The following is an 18,769-nucleotide window of genomic DNA, read 5'->3' as shown; positions in this document are numbered from 1 at the left end:
TGCAAGAGGCATAAGATAATCGAGATACGACAGCGGAGATCAAACATGAAGTTCTTCTGTTCAAATTCTGTAGATTTAGTTCAGCAGACTAGTAAATGTGCTCAAATTCTTCAGAAATGACTGTCAGCAGCTGATTCTGCAGAAATATTCTGCACTAATGGCTTATCTCGCCTACAACTATGTGCAAAGCAACGTACTTCATTGTTACTCTCAGGTCCAAATTTGAGTTCATGGGCAAGAGCTTTGTGTGGTAAGTTATTTTTTCTATGAAAACTTTATATTGCAATCCGTAATCTAAAAGATTTAAACACCGATTGTATCTTATTCACATCAACTATGTTCAGATTGCCAATTTCATTTCTTCGACCAGACGAAATGATTTATTATGATAATATGGTGTAACCATGAGATACAGCAATTAATGTGGAAAGAAAGGAGGTAAATCTATTGAGAACTGGCAATAGACATGATGCCATGACACAGACAAGCACAGGGAATTTTGGAAACAGCAACAATCCTCGAGTAAATGAGAGAGAAAAAAATACAGAGAGGAATAAATGAATTCCTCACGCTACTTCGTAGAGATCGATACAGTACGCTGAATAGTCGAACATGCAGAAAAGGAAAGCTAACATTGGCCTAATTTCCGGGAGGTGGGGAGAGGAAGGGGATCGTAGTTGGGATGGTGGGGATTGAAGGCATGCTTGGAAGTGGAGGCCAGGTGACCTTGGGGATAGCAGCCATTGTTGGCAGGCTCGGAAGTGGCCAAGTTAGAATTTCCACGATACTGTGGGGATGATCCAGCTGAATGGTTCAATCGGATGGATTAATTTTTCGAATATCAAGAGACTGCTGACAATTAAAAGGTATCATTGGCTTCATTTCATTTGGAAGGAGAAGCCAACCAATGGTGGCAATGGTTGCATGGAGCCTGCAAGGAAGAAGGATGAACTATAATGTGGGAGATATTTGAAGAAGAGCTTTGGGCACGGTTTGAACCCATAAAATATGAGGATTTTGATGAAGCATTATCAAAGGTTCGACAAGCGGGTTCCTTAAGGGACTTTTAGAAGGAGTTTGAGAGGTCGGGCAATCAAGTTCCTGGTTGGACTTAAAAAGCATTGGTGGGCACATTCATGGGTGGACTTGAAGTAGAAATTTCTGATCCTATTCACATGTTCAAACCACTGATTTTTTAAAATTGGATTTATTTTACAATTTCATCTTTCTTTAATTTTTTTTTTTTATCAGATTTGATCTTCATTCTTTTAAGTGCTATTTTTTTCACTTTGATAAATTTTAAATTGATATTTTTTTTTATTTCATCTATCAACATTAAATTAATTAGAAATTAAGATTCTTGATTAAGCATTATTAAAGGTCCAACAAGTGGGTTCCTTAAAGGGACTATAAGAAGGAGTTTAAGAGGTTGGGCAATCGAGTTCATGGTTTGACTCAAAAGGCGTTGGTGGGCACATTCATGGGTGGACTTAAAGTAGAAATTTCATGCTATTCAGATGTTCAAACCACGAACTTTTAAAAATTGGATTTATATTACAATTTCACTTTCCTTCAGTTTTTTTCCTATTAAATTTGATTTTTATTTTTTTTAGTGCTATTTTTTCTACTTTGGTAAATTTTAAATTGATATTTTTTTTTGTTCCATCCATCAACATTAAATTAGTTGGGAATTAAGATTCTTGATTAAGCTTGGATCTAAGATTTAATGGGTTACGAGTTTGGGATATTAACTCAGGTTTAGAACATTCATTGCTTCTTCTTTTTTATGTTTTTTTAGATTCATCCTTCAACATTGATTTAATTGGAGATTGGGTTGAGTTATTTTTTTATCTGCTTTTTTTTTTTAATTTTTCACTGATTTTAAAAATGACTCAGGTTATCTTGAGTCTTTTTATTTGTCGTTCTTTGTTAACTTGTCTTTTTCTTAAAAACAAATATTTTTGAATTAAATTAAATATAAGCATGAGTTCTCACTTCATGATATTTTATTAGGTTTACTTTCCAAGTCATTACTCTCATGACACATGCGATCTCTTAAGTAGTGTTGTCATGTAACCTTTCGCAATAACATTAGAATTGTCTAGGCAAGCTCTTTCTGGTGATGGAGCGATGTTCACAGTGGAGCGATGTTTCACAACGAAGCGATGCTAAGCCTCCAATGGGTTTTTTTTTTCCTTCCCGAATACGATATTGACAACTTATTTTTTATAATTAATTATCACTAATTTTTTATTTTTTATTTTAACTAAGAATGCCTTTTTTATCGTATTATTAAATCAACAGAGTTTATTAAACTCATTCAAATTAATTATGTCTTCTTTAAAAATAATGATATTGTTTAAATTTATTTTTTTTTATGTTCGGAAAAAATTAAACGAACTCATGACATAGCGTTATATAATGTATATCGAGAGCTTGATTGGCAGTGTAGTTGCGGTTGCTTTTTAAATAACTTTTCGTGCTCACATGCATTTCAATGATTTTTTAAAAAAAAAAAAAATTATTTTTGATATCAGCACATCAAAATGATTTGAAAACACTAAAAACATATAAATTTAAAGTTAATAAAAAAATAAAAAACAAATTTAAACTTTTTTAAAAACATTTTTAAAACACAAAAACAAACAGTAAATTGGCATAAGCAATTCTAGAAGAAAAAAAAAAATTACTGATCGAGGTCTTATTTGTGATGGAATCTGCAGCTTTGACTCATGAGGTTGCAAGTTCTAATTGGATCTGGACCCTTCGTTCAAACAAATCTTGGATCTGATTACCAGGAATTGGACGGTTTCAACTCAGCAGGAACTGTTGTGCCGATTGGTTGGAAAATCAAAGCATAAATGCTAAAAGTTTATCTTCTTGCAACTCTCAATGACTTATTTTATGAAGATGTCATCGGGATTTCAATTAAACGTCTTTCTTGATTGTAATTTCAAACTTTCGGCTTAGGCCCAATATTATTTTTTTACTAAAAACATATTTTTAAAATGAAAAATAAGGATCTTGTTTGTTTAAATTGAAATAAATAAATAAAATGATTATAAAATATTAGATGAACCAAATAAAGCTCTTAGTTTTCATAGTGTATAACTAGTTTTGTTACTCCAAATGTCTATAGCATCTTTACCCAACACAGAAAGGAAATTAAAAAGTCAAAGTCGAAGCAAGAGTGCCAAGAAGTCTCAAAAGTCACCTTTGAACAAGCAAACAGCTAGAGTTTAGAGTCTTACAGCACAGTCAACACGGGCATGGTGAGGTGAGATGGCGGCGTGAAGCTCTCAAGAAGGACTCCATGTTCCTTCCCTCTCATTATTTGTCTCAACCATAAGAGTTCTAATCTTGGTTTTCTTACTGAATAAATTTTCTCCGTAATTATTTGTCTCTTCAAAGAGATTATAATTCTTTAAATAGGCCTGAAATCGACAGTGTCCTGGAATAAATAATGGTATTTTTATTGGTAAAAATTAAGACATATTGGTCCCACTTGAATTAAAAAACAAAAATAGGGACAAATAAGTAAAAGGCCAGTTGAATTTAGACCTGGGTCCCTCCCATGGAACACACAGAGCATCTTCCATAAACAGCTGCTCCATACAATTCAACAACTGGTACCCACTTGTAAAGTTGAGCAGAAAAACACGCGAACCCTCTAGTCCTTCTAAAAACACTAACCCAAGTCAACATGTGAACGGAGATTGCCGCGTCCAGCTTTCAAGAAGGTCTCTGTGTTCTTTCCCGGCGCCTAGTCTCTGTATAAATATGGATGGATTATGGTCTTAACACTCACCAACACACCTTTTTTTTCTCTCCTTCCTCTATTGTATATTCACTCTGTTCATTTCTCCATCAATCTCGATTGTTGATTCCACTCTTTCTTTGATCATCAGCTCTTGAAAGTCCATTAGAAACTATATCATGGGTTTGAAAGGTTTTGCTGAGGGTGGTGTTGCCTCCATCATTGCCGGTGCTTCCACTCACCCTTTGGATTTAATCAAGGTCCGTATGCAACTTCAAGGTGAATCCCACATCCCAAATCCATCTTCCGTGCAATCCTATCGCCCTGCTTTTGCGTTGAGCTCTACGGCCAACATCTCCTTACCGACCAGCTTTGAACCCCCTCCTCCACCCCGTGTGGGACCCCTTTCCATTGGTGTGCGTATCATCCAATCCGAGGGCGCTGCCGCCCTTTTTTCTGGTGTCTCCGCTACCATCCTCCGCCAAACCTTATACTCCACCACCCGTATGGGCCTTTATGATGTCCTCAAACATAAATGGACGGATCCAGATACCAATACCATGCCACTTGTACGAAAGATCGTGGCTGGACTAATCTCCGGTGCTGTCGGGGCTGCTGTTGGTAACCCTGCTGATGTAGCCATGGTCCGTATGCAGGCTGATGGACGTCTACCAATTGATCAGCGTAGAAACTACAAGAGTGTTGTCGATGCCTTAAATCAGATGTCAAAGCAGGAGGGTGTCGCCAGCCTGTGGCGGGGTTCGAGTCTTACAGTCAACCGGGCGATGATTGTGACGGCGTCACAGCTGGCATCATATGATCAAGCCAAGGAGATGATCTTGGAGAAGGGTTTGATGAGTGATGGGATCGGCACCCATGTCGCAGCAAGTTTTCTGGCTGGTTTTGTAGCTTCCGTTGCTTCAAACCCTATTGATGTGATCAAGACTAGAGTTATGAACATGAAGGTTGAGCCCGGGGTTGAACCTCCCTACAAGGGCGCATTAGATTGTGCAATGAAGACTGTCAAGGCAGAGGGTCCTATGGCCTTGTATAAGGGCTTTATCCCTACAATTTCAAGGCAGGGACCTTTCACTGTTGTGCTATTTGTCACATTAGAGCAAGTTCGGAAATTACTTAAAGATTTTTGATCAATTATTACAATGATGAAGATAGATTAAGGTTTATCTAAACTGAAGGCAGCGGAACAAGCACTCAGGCTTTATATTCATTGATTTATTTGTTCAACTTTGATTACATATTGGAAGCCATATAATTTTTCCCCTTCATTAATTATTTGTTTAAGAGTGTGTGGCTGAACAAAAATGGATGAACAATGGCTATCCAATACAATTACTCCTCATATGATGATGATCAGTGGTGAAATGTACTAAAAATCACAATAAGCTAGTCTGATTAAGAGATCATACTTTAGTATGAAAATCTTGCTCATTTCTCTCTTCCTAATCTTTTTATTCAGCTGTCCAGATTTCTATTCTGTGGTTTCTTATAGTTCTTCATGCTTTGAAAACCACTCCCCCTCTTCCTAAAAGCGTGTTTGACAGTGTAGTAATGGTTGCTTTTCAAATAATTTTCCGTGTTGAAATACATGCTAGTGATTTTTTTTAAAAAAAAAAAAAATTATTTTTGACATCAACACATCAAAACGATCCAAAACATGCAAACCGTATTAAATTTTAATAAAATAAATAAATAAATAATTTTTTTTGAAAACACAGTTTGCACCGCGTTCCCAAACGATCTCTAAACCTCCTAGTTCTGGGCTCTTGGTGGAAAACTTGCTGGACCTTGGCAGGCACAAGCCCTAGCATCCATTGGAGCAAAATCGAGCCTCAACAGCTTTCGAATCGAGGGTGCTAGGGCTTGAAAACTAAGCTCCAGGTTGGGCCATAACAGTAACACATGGCACTGCAAGATGCTAGCTGAGCTTGAAAAACTCAACGACCATAGTCTGAACAATGATGCTGCAGGTGAATTGATATGCCAAAGCACACAATATTGGTGGGGTGATTCTACAGCCAAGTAAAAGTTTGTCTATCACAATTGCAATTCTTTTGTATCTAGAGTTTGTTTCGTATAAAATATTTTATAGAAAAATAATTTTTAGATATAGAAAAATATTTTTTAGATTTTTTTGTATTTGTTTTCCAAAAAATATTTTACTATATTTGTTTCATGTAAATATTTAACAAAAATTAATCAATATAAAATATTTTATAGTTAATCTTCAAATTTAGTTCATTTGCTAAAAAATATTTTCAATTCATAAAATATTTTTTGAATAATAATTTATTACCTCCATCTTCTCATCACCATTGTCTCATCCATCACCACTACAACAATTATTTTCTTTACAACCACAATCATCTCACTTTCAATCATTGCTATGTCACCATCATTATCTCCTTCACCAACACTACAATCATCTCCTCTATCACCACCATTATTTAACAATTGTCTTCTTTTTCATTACCTTTACGATTACTTTACCACCATCACCAACACTACAATGACCTCATTATCTTCTCCTTTTTTATTACCATTATGACAACCCCACAACCATCTTCTTCATCATAATTATAATGTCATCATAATGAACATTTTTCCACCACCACTGCAATTAGAGGCGGAGACAGGGGGCTTGAGCTCCTGCAAGGAATTTTTTTTCCAGCCCCTCCCTTAATATATTTAGTCTAAATAATAAAATAATTAATATTTTGACCTTCTTTATTTTATTTTTTTTTCTGGTTCCACCCCTTGCTTCAATGTCAACACCATTACCTTTTTCTCTTTCATTACCACTATAGCAACCCCACAACTATCTTTTTCATCATAATTATAATGTCATCATCATGAATATTTTCTCCACCACCACTACAATTAGGGGCGGAGACAGGGGATTGGGCTCCTGCAAGGAATTTTTTTTCCAGTCCCTCTCTTAATAATATTAATATATGTAGCCTAAACAATAAAATAACTAATAATTTGGCCTCCTTTAATTTTTTATTTTTTTTTATTCCACCCCTTACTTTAATGTCAACACCATTGTCGCCATGTCACTACCATAACAGCCCTCTCTTCCACTACCACTATTTGTAATATATATTAAAATATTTTGCAAGTCAAATATTTAAAAATATTCTAAATGCAAACTATACAAACGGAACCTTATCCAATGAGACCTTTCAGTCTGGTCTTGAAATTAACTAAGGAATTAACATCCTTCTTTTTTTCGCTTTTAATTTTCAAACCAAAACTTTGAGTATCTTGCGGTTGCAGATGTGGCCACGTGGTTTTAAGTTATCACTTACCAGTAATCTTATTACATATTAATATATTACAATAAAAAGAAACAAAACAAATACTTTATCTTCAATTATTTTTCATGAGAATATTTCAAAAAAAAAAAAGAAACAAAACAGATAATTGATCTTCAATTAATTTTCATAAGCATTTTTTATATATATAAATTTTACATATTAGCTTTATATATAATAACTCACAAAGTAATTATTAACATAATTATAAAAAAAAAATATATATATATATATATATAATATTATTTTAAAAAACATAAAAAATGGATAATATTTTAAATATAATTTTTTTTATTCATGGTGAATTAATTTGATTCAAGAAAAAAAAAATGGAAGGGTAATATAAAACGAAATGAAGCGTTGGGCCTAAGAAGATTGGGATGCATGCCTAGCCCAAAAAGGAAGCTCGAGAGCGCTTTGGTCTGCAATAAACGGATGATGCATCATCACATGGTTCAAATTTAGTCCATCTTCGGTTACTAGAAAGTCAGGATTTGGGTTCTTTGATCCAAAATACCTATTTTTTTTAATTTATTTTCACTAGAAAACAGTCAAAAAAAGATATTCTAAAAATCCAAGTAAATCTATTTTCAACTCCAAAATACCATAAAACTAGTACAAAAATAAAATAAAAAAATTAGACTGATTTAAGAAAATATTTCTGAGTATGAAACTCCTTTTTTTTTAATAAAAATTACGTTTCAAACTATCATTATAAAAATTTTATTTTTTAAAATCAATTTATTAACATTAAAATCAATTTTTTTATTGTTAGAATATAAACTACATAATATTTTTTTTTCATTGATTTTTTCTCTTCTTTCTTAATACAAGGATCAAAACACAAGCAAAATAAAGTTTAAAATCTAAATAAAAAATCGTTAAATAATACGAATCGAATATGTAAAAAGTTAAAACTTTAGGACAATGCTAAAGTTTTCGATGATGCCTCTTGAATGGTAAGCACAAAAGGTCTTTTTTTTTCTTTCTTTCTCTTTCATTTTTTTCCCAACAACATATTAATTTTTTTTATATAAAATTGATTGTTAATTAACATAGGAAACACTATAAGAGACCTATGAAAATAAATAAATAAATAAACGAATTATAAAATAAATTAATACCAACATATGAAATAAATAAAAAGTTTGAAAACTAAGAAAACACGAAGCAGTACAAAATGAACAATGTCATCCATAGTCACAAAGATAAAAGTCAAAGTAAAAGTGGGTTATATTTTAGGTTTTTCCTTTTCTTTTAATAATGAGATCTACTTTATCGATAATCAAGTAATTTTTATCAACAGCAAAGCTTGTCTTTGCGAAGGTCATGGGTTCGATCCTCAAGAGTATCAGCCTGTCACCCCCGCGGTGCCTTACCTGCCTACTGGGCTTGCAGGATGTTCAGTGGGCCCGGGGAATAGTCGTGGTGCGCGTAAGCTGGCCCGGACACCCCGGGTTACCAAAAAAAAAAAAAAAAGTAATTTTTATCAACATGAATGATGTACCTGATTTTTGTAATAATTAGGGGGGTTATCTGCTATCATTTTTGTTTCTTTTTTTTTTCATTGGTTCCATTTTATTTTATTTTTTATTCTAAAAACTAAAAATTTACTTGAGTAACTATGACTAATATAAATATTATATGAATTTGTAGTAAGATTATCAATTTCGTTTTTAATTAGTATTTTATTTTTTTATTAAAACAATAAATTTTTATTTTAGTGTATTTTAGCTTTTTATTCCGAAATCTAGTACACGGGCGCATGTAGATACCCACATCAAAAAGTACATGTCATAAAAAAATTGAGATGAACTCCATGATTAAACTAGTTTTTTAATCAATTTGGGATTTTTTTTCAAGTTTAATTTCCGAAGACTTTCAATAGAAATATTAAATAATTATGTATCTATATCTGTAAATAACTTCAAATAATTATTTTTTTTAAGTTATATTTAAGGTTTATTTTGCTTTGAACATATATAAGTTACAACTAGCATGATTTATCTATTTTTAACATATTATCTCAAACAATTTATTTAATGATATAGCTACTCTATGAAAATATAAGATTATATCATAAATGAGACTTATTTAATAATACTATAAAATTAGCATATACAATATTGAGATTTAAAGAAAGTTAACTGGTGTATTAATTGGAAAAAAAAATGACAAAAAAGTTTAATTAAGAAAATTTTAAAAAAGAAAAACATAACTGTTAATTGAGAAAATTAAAAAACACTTAGACAAAAATGAATAATGGACCAATAAATGAATAAATATAGGCAAAATTACTTTGAGACTTCCAAGATTTTCCCTCTATAACATTTTTTTAATGTAATTCATAAATGGAAAGAACAGAGTACTGGAGAGAGGTTGAGATTGAAATTATATGGAGAAAGAAATTCTAAAGATTTAGAATAAATTTGGACAGGATCAACGGGTTATTGATCGAGACATCGAGTGTTAGTTTATTGCATGTTGATCAGGTCTTTCTCATGGAACCCGACGAACAGGTGCCCTAAATAACAAAATACCAATGGTGACAGAGAGTTGAATAGTATATGATTATTCAATTGTCAAGGTCAAACCAAGACTGCCATAAAGAGGCACAAGCAAAAACACTTGCGTAGTTGGATTGCCGCGTCAAGCTTCCATGAAGGCTGGAAGCTTCTCTGTTCTTTCCCTGCTCCCAGTCGACTCTATATATAAATATGGATGGATGATGGCCTCAAATCACCACCACGTCTCACTTCTCTCTCTCATATATATTCACATCGTTCAATTCTTTGTTTGATCATCAGCTTTTGAAAGTCCCATTAGAAACTATATCATGGGTTTGAAAGGTTTTGCTGAAGGTGGTGTTGCCTCCATCATTGCCGGTGCTTCCACTCATCCTTTGGATTTAATCAAGGTCCGTATGCAACTTCAAGGTGAATCCCACATCCCAAATCCATCTTCCGTGCAGTCATATCGCCCTGCTTTTGCGTTGAGCTCTACGGCCAACATCTCCTTACCGACCACCTTAGAACCCCCTCCTCCACCCCGTGTGGGACCCCTTTCCATTGGTGTCCGTATCATCCAATCCGAGGGCGCTGCCGCTCTTTTTTCTGGTGTCTCCGCTACCATCCTCCGCCAAACCTTATACTCCACCACCCGTATGGGCCTTTATGATGTCCTCAAACATAAATGGACGGATCCAGATACCAATACCATGCCACTTGTACGTAAGATCGTGGCTGGACTAATCTCCGGTGCTGTCGGGGCTGCTGTTGGTAATCCTGCTGATGTAGCGATGGTCCGTATGCAGGCTGATGGACGTCTCCCGATTGAACAGCGTAGAAACTACAAGAGTGTTGTCGATGCCTTGAGTCAAATGTCAAAGCAGGAGGGTGTCGCAAGCCTGTGGCGGGGTTCGAGTCTTACAGTCAACCGGGCGATGATTGTGACGGCGTCACAGCTTGCATCATATGATCAAGCCAAGGAGATGATCTTGGAGAAGGGTTTGATGAGTGATGGGATCGGCACCCATGTCGCAGCAAGTTTTCTGGCTGGTTTTGTGGCTTCCGTTGCTTCAAACCCAATTGATGTGATCAAGACTAGAGTTATGAACATGAAGGTTGAGCCCGGGGTTGAACCACCTTATAAGGGTGCATTAGATTGTGCAATGAAGACTCTCAAGGCAGAGGGTCCTATGGCCTTGTATAAGGGCTTTATCCCAACAATTTCTAGACAAGGACCTTTTACTGTTGTGCTATTTATCACATTAGAACAAGTTCGGAAATTACTTAAAGATTTCTGATCAATGATGATGAAGATAAGATTTATCTAAACTGAAGGCAGCGGAACAAGCTCTCAGGCTTTGTATATTCATTGATTTATTTGTTCACCTTTGATTACATATTGGAAGCAATATAATTTCCCCCCTTCATTATTTGTTTAAGAGTGTGTGGTTGAACATAAATGGATGATCAGTGGTGAAATGTACTAAAAATTACAATCTACTTGAGTATGAAAATCTTTCTTATTTTTCTCTTCCTAATCTTTTGTATTAAGCTGTCCAGATTTTAAAGATAGAATGTATAATGTCAAATGTTAGCTTCTATTCTGTGGTTTCTTATAGTTCTTCCTGCTTTGAAAACCAGTCCCCTTAAGCCTCCTGGGACCTGGGCTCTTGGCCGAAAACTTGCTGGACTTTGGCAGGCACAAGCCCTAGCATCCATTGGAGCAAAAGCGAGCCTCAACAGCTTGCGAATTGAGGGTGTTAGGACTTGAAAACTAAGCTCCAGGTTGGGCCATAACAGTAACACATGGCACTGCAAGATGCTAGCATGAATGAAGTTCATCATAGCTTAGGATGTTGAGGGTCTGATTAGAAGTCGTATATCATGATCAGCAGAATAAAGATGTAAAGAGAAAGAGATGTGATAATCCCAAATGGGATCATAATTAGATCTTAGGCCCACTGTACAGCTTGCCACCATGGTTTGAACAATGATGGATATTTATTGATTTTTTTAATCTGTTGTATAATACGGAGTCTCTGTGTAAAACTATTCATCGTAGTTCATATAATGATAAGAAATTATGATTAAAACTCAAGCTTGATGGAGCTAGAAATTAAAGGATCTACCTGCAAGCTTGTCAATCTGTACAACACCTTGTATAAGATTTTTTTTTTTTTTTTTCCTTACTCTTGTCTTGTTGATTGTTCCGAAAGATAACTAACCTTTCCTCATTCTGATGCTAGAGTGATTGTCTCATGCTCTCCACTACCAAACACTCATGATGATTCATCATTGTTCAAATCTATGAGACTTCGAAAGGAACTTAATTAAGAACCAGTAAGCAATTGATACTTTCATTTATTAGTGAAAACTGGCAATCATAACTGTAGAAAGATGGGAACCAACAATGCTGAAGTAGTTGAACTCAGCCAGGAACAAACAAATGACAAGGTCTAGTTTCCAAGATGTGGGTATCAAAAAACCATTTTAACCCAATAACTTAAGCTGTTAAGTGAGGTCCTAGGATATGATTTATATTATATTCTAACACACCTTCTCAAGTGAAAGCTCTTTGAGCTTGAAACTTGCACAGGCTCACATTATCTTGTGCTTAATTTTTATCAAATAAATGGGGATGGTGAAATTCAAACGCGTGATCGCTTGGTCATCAAGGCTCTAATACCATGTCAAAGAACCATCTCAACCTAATAGCTTAAGTTGTTAGATAAGGTTCCAAAATATGATTTATATTATACTCTATATTATACTCTAACAGTGGGGAGAGTGGGGGTTGAAGGCATGGTTGGCAGTGGAGGCGATGCCACTGAGCAAGAGTTTGGGATAGAGTAACAAAGAAATGAACTGTCCAGGGTAACATCAGCATCGATCCGAGGGAGAACTGGAAGGCCATTAAGTGAGTATATATAGAGGATCTGGACTTGAGCAAGCGTCTGTGATTGTATTCAAACCTGACAAAGGTGATGTGAAAGCCTTTGGGATTAGTCATTTTACAACTTTGAGCTTAGGAGTTATGTGACCTTGAGCAGAGGATATGGGATGCACACGGCAAGTGCCTCGTTGGTTTTGGAAAGGGGTGCCATACCTCTCACCCTCTTGCAGTTCTCTTACAGCTTCTGTGAGTAAAAAGAATAATGAGCTACTCCTCTGCAATTATCTTTTGTGTAGTATGAAATCCTCCTCCGATAGGAAGAATACACCTTCGAGACATTTCACTTATGCTGTACAAGTTAGAAATACACCACCCTCATTATACTCTTCATCTTAAATGATTAGCAAAATTAAGCAAATTGACCTTAAGTTGATTTTTTTCGTATTAGTTTTAGTATATCAGGATTAAATCTACTTCTCCTGCTTGATTAAAGAAAAACCATGATGTTGGGACTACGACATTCAATTTGCAATTACATTAAAGCTTGATTGTAAATGTTAGTTCATATTTCTGTAACAGATAGAAAAAATTACATGGAGAGATAGTAGAGAACAGTAAATCACCACAGCAGATAATAATAGTACACCAAGCAAACTGGATGAAGTTTTACCATAACATAAAACATTTTCTAGATGGTATGTTGATCGTCAAGGACTAGAGTTGAGTGAGATGGGTTGATGCCCCTGGGGATAGTTGGCAATGCGGGCTTAGGCAGCTCAGGAAAATGAAGAAAAGGTGGCAATTCAGACAGTTTTGGTATTTCAAATTCTGGCAGTTCAGGTTTTGGGAATTCAGGCAGTGGTGGCAACTTAGGCAATTCAGGCATGGGAAGCTCAGGCAATGTTACCTCCAGGAGTTGCCGGGCTTCAACAAGAATTGTCTGGCTGTTCATCAGTGACAAACTACTGATCACAAAAGGTGGGAAAAACAGTAAAACAAATAACGGGAAGTTATGATTGGCCATGGTTGTGGACATGGCGATGGCTTTGAGAGAGGAGAGTCCTAGGCTTTTAGCAATCACAGGTTGGATTTTTATAGATGTGGGAGGCGGAGAAGGGTGAGGTGGTAGGAAAATCTGTGCGTTGGTAGCTCAACTTCTCACCTATGACGTCGGCTTACACTGGTATATACTATAACATATCAGCTTTCAAATATCCCCTTGAAATATGGTGAAATCTGATACATCTAGGGTTGACTAGCTCTTCTTCTTCACCAGGGGCCTCCTCAAACCAAATTCAATGCATCGTTCACGTCACACTTTTACTTCATGATTTGGACCTAGAATATTTAGATTCTCCTGCTAGGCTAGTGAAGTAGGCTTCATGAAGACTTGGACTAATAGACCATGAAATTGGGGTGTACAAATAGAACTTTCTAATATAATAATAAAAAAAGATCTCATTAAAAACATATTCAATGGTATCTAATAAAATTATTGAAAAAGTCACTCAGTTTTCCTGTTTTTTCACTTTAATTCTCCATCTTGAATCATTCAGGAATCTTGAATCATTGAGGGGAAAAAAATAAAAAAACTACTGAAATCTATACAGTGATTTGTACGTGTATGTGCAGTACATTGAGCATAGCAAATCGTCTTGTGAATTAGTTTTTCTATAATATACGCTCACAATTATGGCTGTTTGGCAGCGGGTTTGGAAAATATTTCTAAACAGTTTTTTTATTATTATTTTAAATTAATATGTTTATGATGTTTTTAAATTATACTAATTTTAAAAATAATTTTTAAAAAATAAAAAAAATATTATTGACATACTAAATAAAAAGCATTTTAAAAAATAATCATAACCACACTTTCAAACATTTACATAATTTACATCTACAGGGATGAACGAATTTAAGTCAAGCTAATGTACCTTCAGCTCTTACTTATCCATGCAATCAGACACGAAGAAAACTATTATGCCAAATATCATCCAGCAGAATCTGGGATTTGGGAGCATTTCTGCATTGTGAACCACGAAGGTTAGAGTTATACAACAGCACAATACAAATTATGACATCAAATTGGATTATAACACAACCACACATATAACATAGTAGTTGTTCCCTGGAATTCGAGGAATAACATTATTTTTCTGTCTGTCTGTGTCTTCACAGTATATAAACAAAGCACTAAGAAGACTAAACAACAACAACAACATATAGATAAATCAGTAGCAGCAAAATTCAGAACCAAAATGCTCGGTCTTTTACTGCAACTCTCCCACCTTTGTCCTTCAGATTGCTTTCCTTGTAATCCAGAGTCCATTTCTCAAATGCACAGTCGACGAAGTCATAATAGCCACCGTGAATAGCAAGTTCCCCATTCCTCACTTTTTCTTCCACCCATGGATAAGTGAGGAGATTTGCCAATGAACAATTGACTGATTCCTGTAGAAAACAATGTCGGGAACAAATCATCCGGCATGGCCATGGTTTAAGTTTTGTGAGCCACCTACTATCAAATTATATTCTTGTCTACCCGCAAAACCTATTATTCATTAAGAAGAAATTTCATGTGGGCATCAAGGCCCAAAACTTTCAATATTAAACAGGAATAGAAATGGGATTGGAGAAAAAACAGTTGCCTTTGCAAAGTAGGACTGTCCCCTTCGCAAGTTCATAGAGGGGTACACCCAGGGAAGATTGCCAGAGTTGTGATAAAGCAAAACAGTAAAAAGGATCAATCTAGACCCAATCCAGTAGCAAACATGCAGTTATTAAACTTCGCGTTCCATTTCTCAGATATTGGCCACAAGTTGGTCACCATCAACTATTTAATGAAAGAAAGAACTGGATAAAAACAAATTAACAGAAAGGGAAAATGCTTAGAGCAAGCAAAACATGCATCAAAACTACAAACTTCAAGCTCAGAACTGAAGGAAAATGCTCAAGCATAAAAGAAAAATCTTACAAAAAGGGGTTTGTTCTCAATCCTTAGAGAGAGAGAAAACAACTAAATATGCAGACAAGCATGCTGGGTAAAGCAGGAACCATGGCCTTTTAAATTTAGTAAAGCATAATCACCTTTTCACAATGTTTGCACTGCTGGTCAAAGTTCAGAAGTTTCGTGGCTGCCTTAGTTCTTACTCTTGCATTCATCCCCACAGAAACCCAACTTCCAATGAGGCTACTGAAGACAGAAAATTGTAGAAAAGCTAAAATAGAGGGATAAACATAAATCAACACCTTTAACAAATATGATATTTGATGATTGCAAGAAACGACTAGATTTCAAAGCATATGTTATCTTGACTGGACCTTGTTTCTACGTCATCATGCATACTCATTAGAGCGCGAATGCCTCCGCATTGACTGTGACCAATTACTAAAATGTTTTCAACCTGCAAAAGGAATTATTTATGATTTGTCAAATAAAGATAAATATGGTCTAGGAGACTTCAAAAGTAACCAGTTTCCATACTGTTGCATATTCTAAAGCTGGACAAAGAGCACTTCTGGCTCTAGATATAATACTTCCCAGATGCTAATGCCCTTACTGTCCATGATTAAATGGGTAATATGAGTCATCAGCTTTACTTTATAGCCTGGAGTCCTACTTATAATTCAGTTTTGACAATATGTGCATATACGTTGTATAACTCTGTTGTATAAACCCATGACTTCAAGGGAATGCGAGAAAAGAAAGAAGCCTAGAGTTGTAGGCGTGTATAACTTACTTTCAGAGAATTTACAGCAAACTCTAAGCCTGCATTTGTTTCAGATGGTCCATTCTGCATAAATAGAACCAAGATCAAACAAAAAAAACAGATGCTGGTAAACATATTTAGTAAAACTGTTGTTTTGTAAGTGTTCACTCCAAGGCATCAATGCTTCAAATAAAACAGACATGATGCTAGGACATATTAGATGCAAAGTATCATATACCTCATAGGGTGGCACCATGTTTGCAACATTGCGAATAACAAAAGCTTCACCAGGCTGGAATCCTAAGATGGACGAAGGGCAAACCCTTGAGTCTGCACAAGCAATCACCATAAACTGCACTTGGATTTGTTAGTAGAAGTGTAATAATATTTTTCTGACATTCAGCATCAAAATCACAGTAAAAGCCAAACGGGATGCTAAGATGCATCCAGAATATGTACAACATACTTCAAAAAATAAGAAAACTGTTATTACCTTTGGTGCTTGACCTTTTGCAAGCTTTTCGTAGAGTTCCAAGTTTTGCCTGCTCAAATTTTACCTCGCATTAGAGGAAAAGATAAGTTTCCATCAAAGAAAAATCACATCAACCCAAAGCTCTTCTCTCCTTACATGTATTTATGCTTTTTGAAGCTCAGGAACCGTTGTTTCATCTCATCAAATAAATCAGAACCATGTCCAATTCTTTCCATTCGCTCGGATTTGTCAGTTTTAAGTTCCTTGGTCAGTCCAGGAGGCTCCCTGGAAGCCTGTAATCTCAAATCTGAATTTGTCCTGAAATCGTTGAAGAAAGCCAATGTAGTAGAATAGGCAAATATGCAACAAACTAATGAAGTAGATGGCAAATAACTTGTATTAAATCAAAGACAGGCTTATCTTTCTTTCTTAAGCTCAATACCAAAGGTTGCTGGTTGTAGTCATTGTCTTATACTATACAATCTCTCCTATAAATAAAGTAGATGATTAAAAAGACTTAGATGTTTATAGAAAAAAAAAATCATCAGAAAATCACCAGGCAGTAATATCCTCAACATCACCGGATAAATCATCAGCAGGGGAAAAGTCCTCAGTATTTTAACCAAGGGATGGCAGAGTAAATGAAAATTGATAAAATAATATATATTTTTAACTCAAGAAAAACGTAGACAGATAAAAATAATAATGCGGCAAGTTATGTCCTTGCACTATACTATACATTTTTGAAGTACAGAAAGAATAATTCTTTGTATAAAACAACCACATGCATCCACCTGCAACTTTAACTGGTCATTTTGAAGATCCCTGTAAAGTCTGCTAGTGTCAGATCCCAGATATTCTATGATTAAATTATGAATACAAAGTCATAACAAGATTGATTTTGAAATCAATTCAGCTCAATAAATCAAAAAACAAAATAGTTCAAGATAAACCTCTGGTTAAAATAACAGTACAACATCAAAATTAAAATTTGAGTTAATTATTGATTTAGCAACAGAAATTAAACAACAATAAGAAAATGAAATAAAACAGTAACTTTTGACAACAAGAGAAGGAAAATCAATACAAAACCAAGGCACTCACAACAACTTACTTCAAATTATTCCACAATCTCAAATGGGTCTGCTCAACTCCTCCTAAATTAGCCTTAGAACCAAAGACCTGCAACAAGAAAACAATAAACAGATAAACCAACAAAAAGAAACTAAATAAATATAACATCTTTATATCCATACACAGAGAGAAAGACGAAAAGTTTACATTTTGGGTTCTCAAGACTGAAGCTTTAGAGGGATCCAATGAAGGGTTGGAAGCATGAAATGAAGGGGAATTGGATAAGGAGTGTTTTGAAAGAGAGAAAGATGGTGATGGGACAGCCATTGGAGAGACAAATAAAGGTAAAGTTTGTGTCTTTGGATGGATAGAAATGAGGAGAATTCATAGACATATGAGAGAATTGATTAATTGATTAAAAAAATCCCTGAGAGAGGAGGAGGAGGAGGTGGTGGGCTGGTGGGGTTAAAGTGATAGTTAAAGAACAAGAAAGAAACACCTGTTTTTGTCTCAAAGAAAGACGGAGAAAACTATGTAAAGAGGTCAAACAACGTGGGTGTGTGTTCATGAAGTTGCCAGCTCAACAACCCTGCTCTGATGGGTACATGGTTGTGTAAAGGATCAAAAAAAGAGAAGAGGGGAGGAAAAAGACAGAGCAAAAGGAATGGCTTTCTTTATATTCTTGTACCTTTTCCACTTTCATTTGTTTTTTTTTTTTTTTTTGGTGTCTATTTCACATTTTCAATGTAAATTTAGTTTTTCCATATTTACAAACAATATAAGAAGTTAAGAACAGGTTCTCATTTAAAAAAAAAAAAAAAACAGTATTTTGTTATCAGTATATGGGTTTTTTTTTTCCTTTTCAACGTTTTACCAAAGGGTCTATATAGGTCAAGGATCTTAGAAGAGTTGTTGATTCCAACTATATGTGAATAAGACAAAAAAAAAAATTAAAGTACTCTCAGTATATTACAGTCAAGGGAAGTTCATGTCTTCTTTTTTTAAAAAAACTCAACTTTTT

The 18,769-nt window shown here is 34.9% G+C and overlaps 3 protein-coding genes across 3 annotated transcripts; 2 read left to right on the top strand and 1 right to left on the bottom strand.

The window, feature by feature from the left end:
- The first annotated feature begins 3,651 nt into the window (after positions 1-3,651).
- LOC118031792 (mitochondrial uncoupling protein 5) lies at positions 3,652-5,047 on the top strand. Its single transcript, XM_035036286.2, has one exon. The coding sequence runs from the start codon at positions 3,937-3,939 to the stop codon at positions 4,903-4,905; it is 969 nt and encodes a 322-aa protein (XP_034892177.1). The 5' UTR covers positions 3,652-3,936; the 3' UTR covers positions 4,906-5,047.
- A 4,781-nt stretch (positions 5,048-9,828) lies between these two features.
- Positions 9,829-11,038, top strand: LOC118031793 (mitochondrial uncoupling protein 5). Its single transcript, XM_035036287.2, has one exon. It carries the CDS (start codon positions 9,929-9,931, stop codon positions 10,895-10,897), a length of 969 nt encoding a protein of 322 aa, XP_034892178.1. The 5' UTR covers positions 9,829-9,928; the 3' UTR covers positions 10,898-11,038.
- A 3,520-nt stretch (positions 11,039-14,558) lies between these two features.
- LOC118031796 (beta carbonic anhydrase 5, chloroplastic) lies at positions 14,559-18,375 on the bottom strand. The gene is made up of 9 exons (XM_035036290.2): positions 17,956-18,375; positions 17,789-17,856; positions 16,831-16,992; positions 16,696-16,744; positions 16,441-16,554; positions 16,233-16,286; positions 15,814-15,896; positions 15,580-15,685; positions 14,559-14,943 (listed from the first exon to the last, which is right to left on the bottom strand). The coding sequence occupies exons 1-9, from the start codon at positions 18,073-18,075 to the stop codon at positions 14,740-14,742; spliced, it is 960 nt and encodes a 319-aa protein (XP_034892181.1). The 5' UTR covers positions 18,076-18,375; the 3' UTR covers positions 14,559-14,739.
- Between the last annotated feature and the right edge of the window lie 394 nt (positions 18,376-18,769).

Source organism: Populus alba, chromosome 17, assembly GCF_005239225.2.
Source record: "Populus alba chromosome 17, ASM523922v2, whole genome shotgun sequence".
In the NCBI taxonomy this organism is placed as follows: domain Eukaryota; kingdom Viridiplantae; phylum Streptophyta; class Magnoliopsida; order Malpighiales; family Salicaceae; genus Populus; species Populus alba.
Note: the sequence above shows the minus strand (reverse complement) of the source record. Positions and strands in the feature narration are given on the sequence as shown.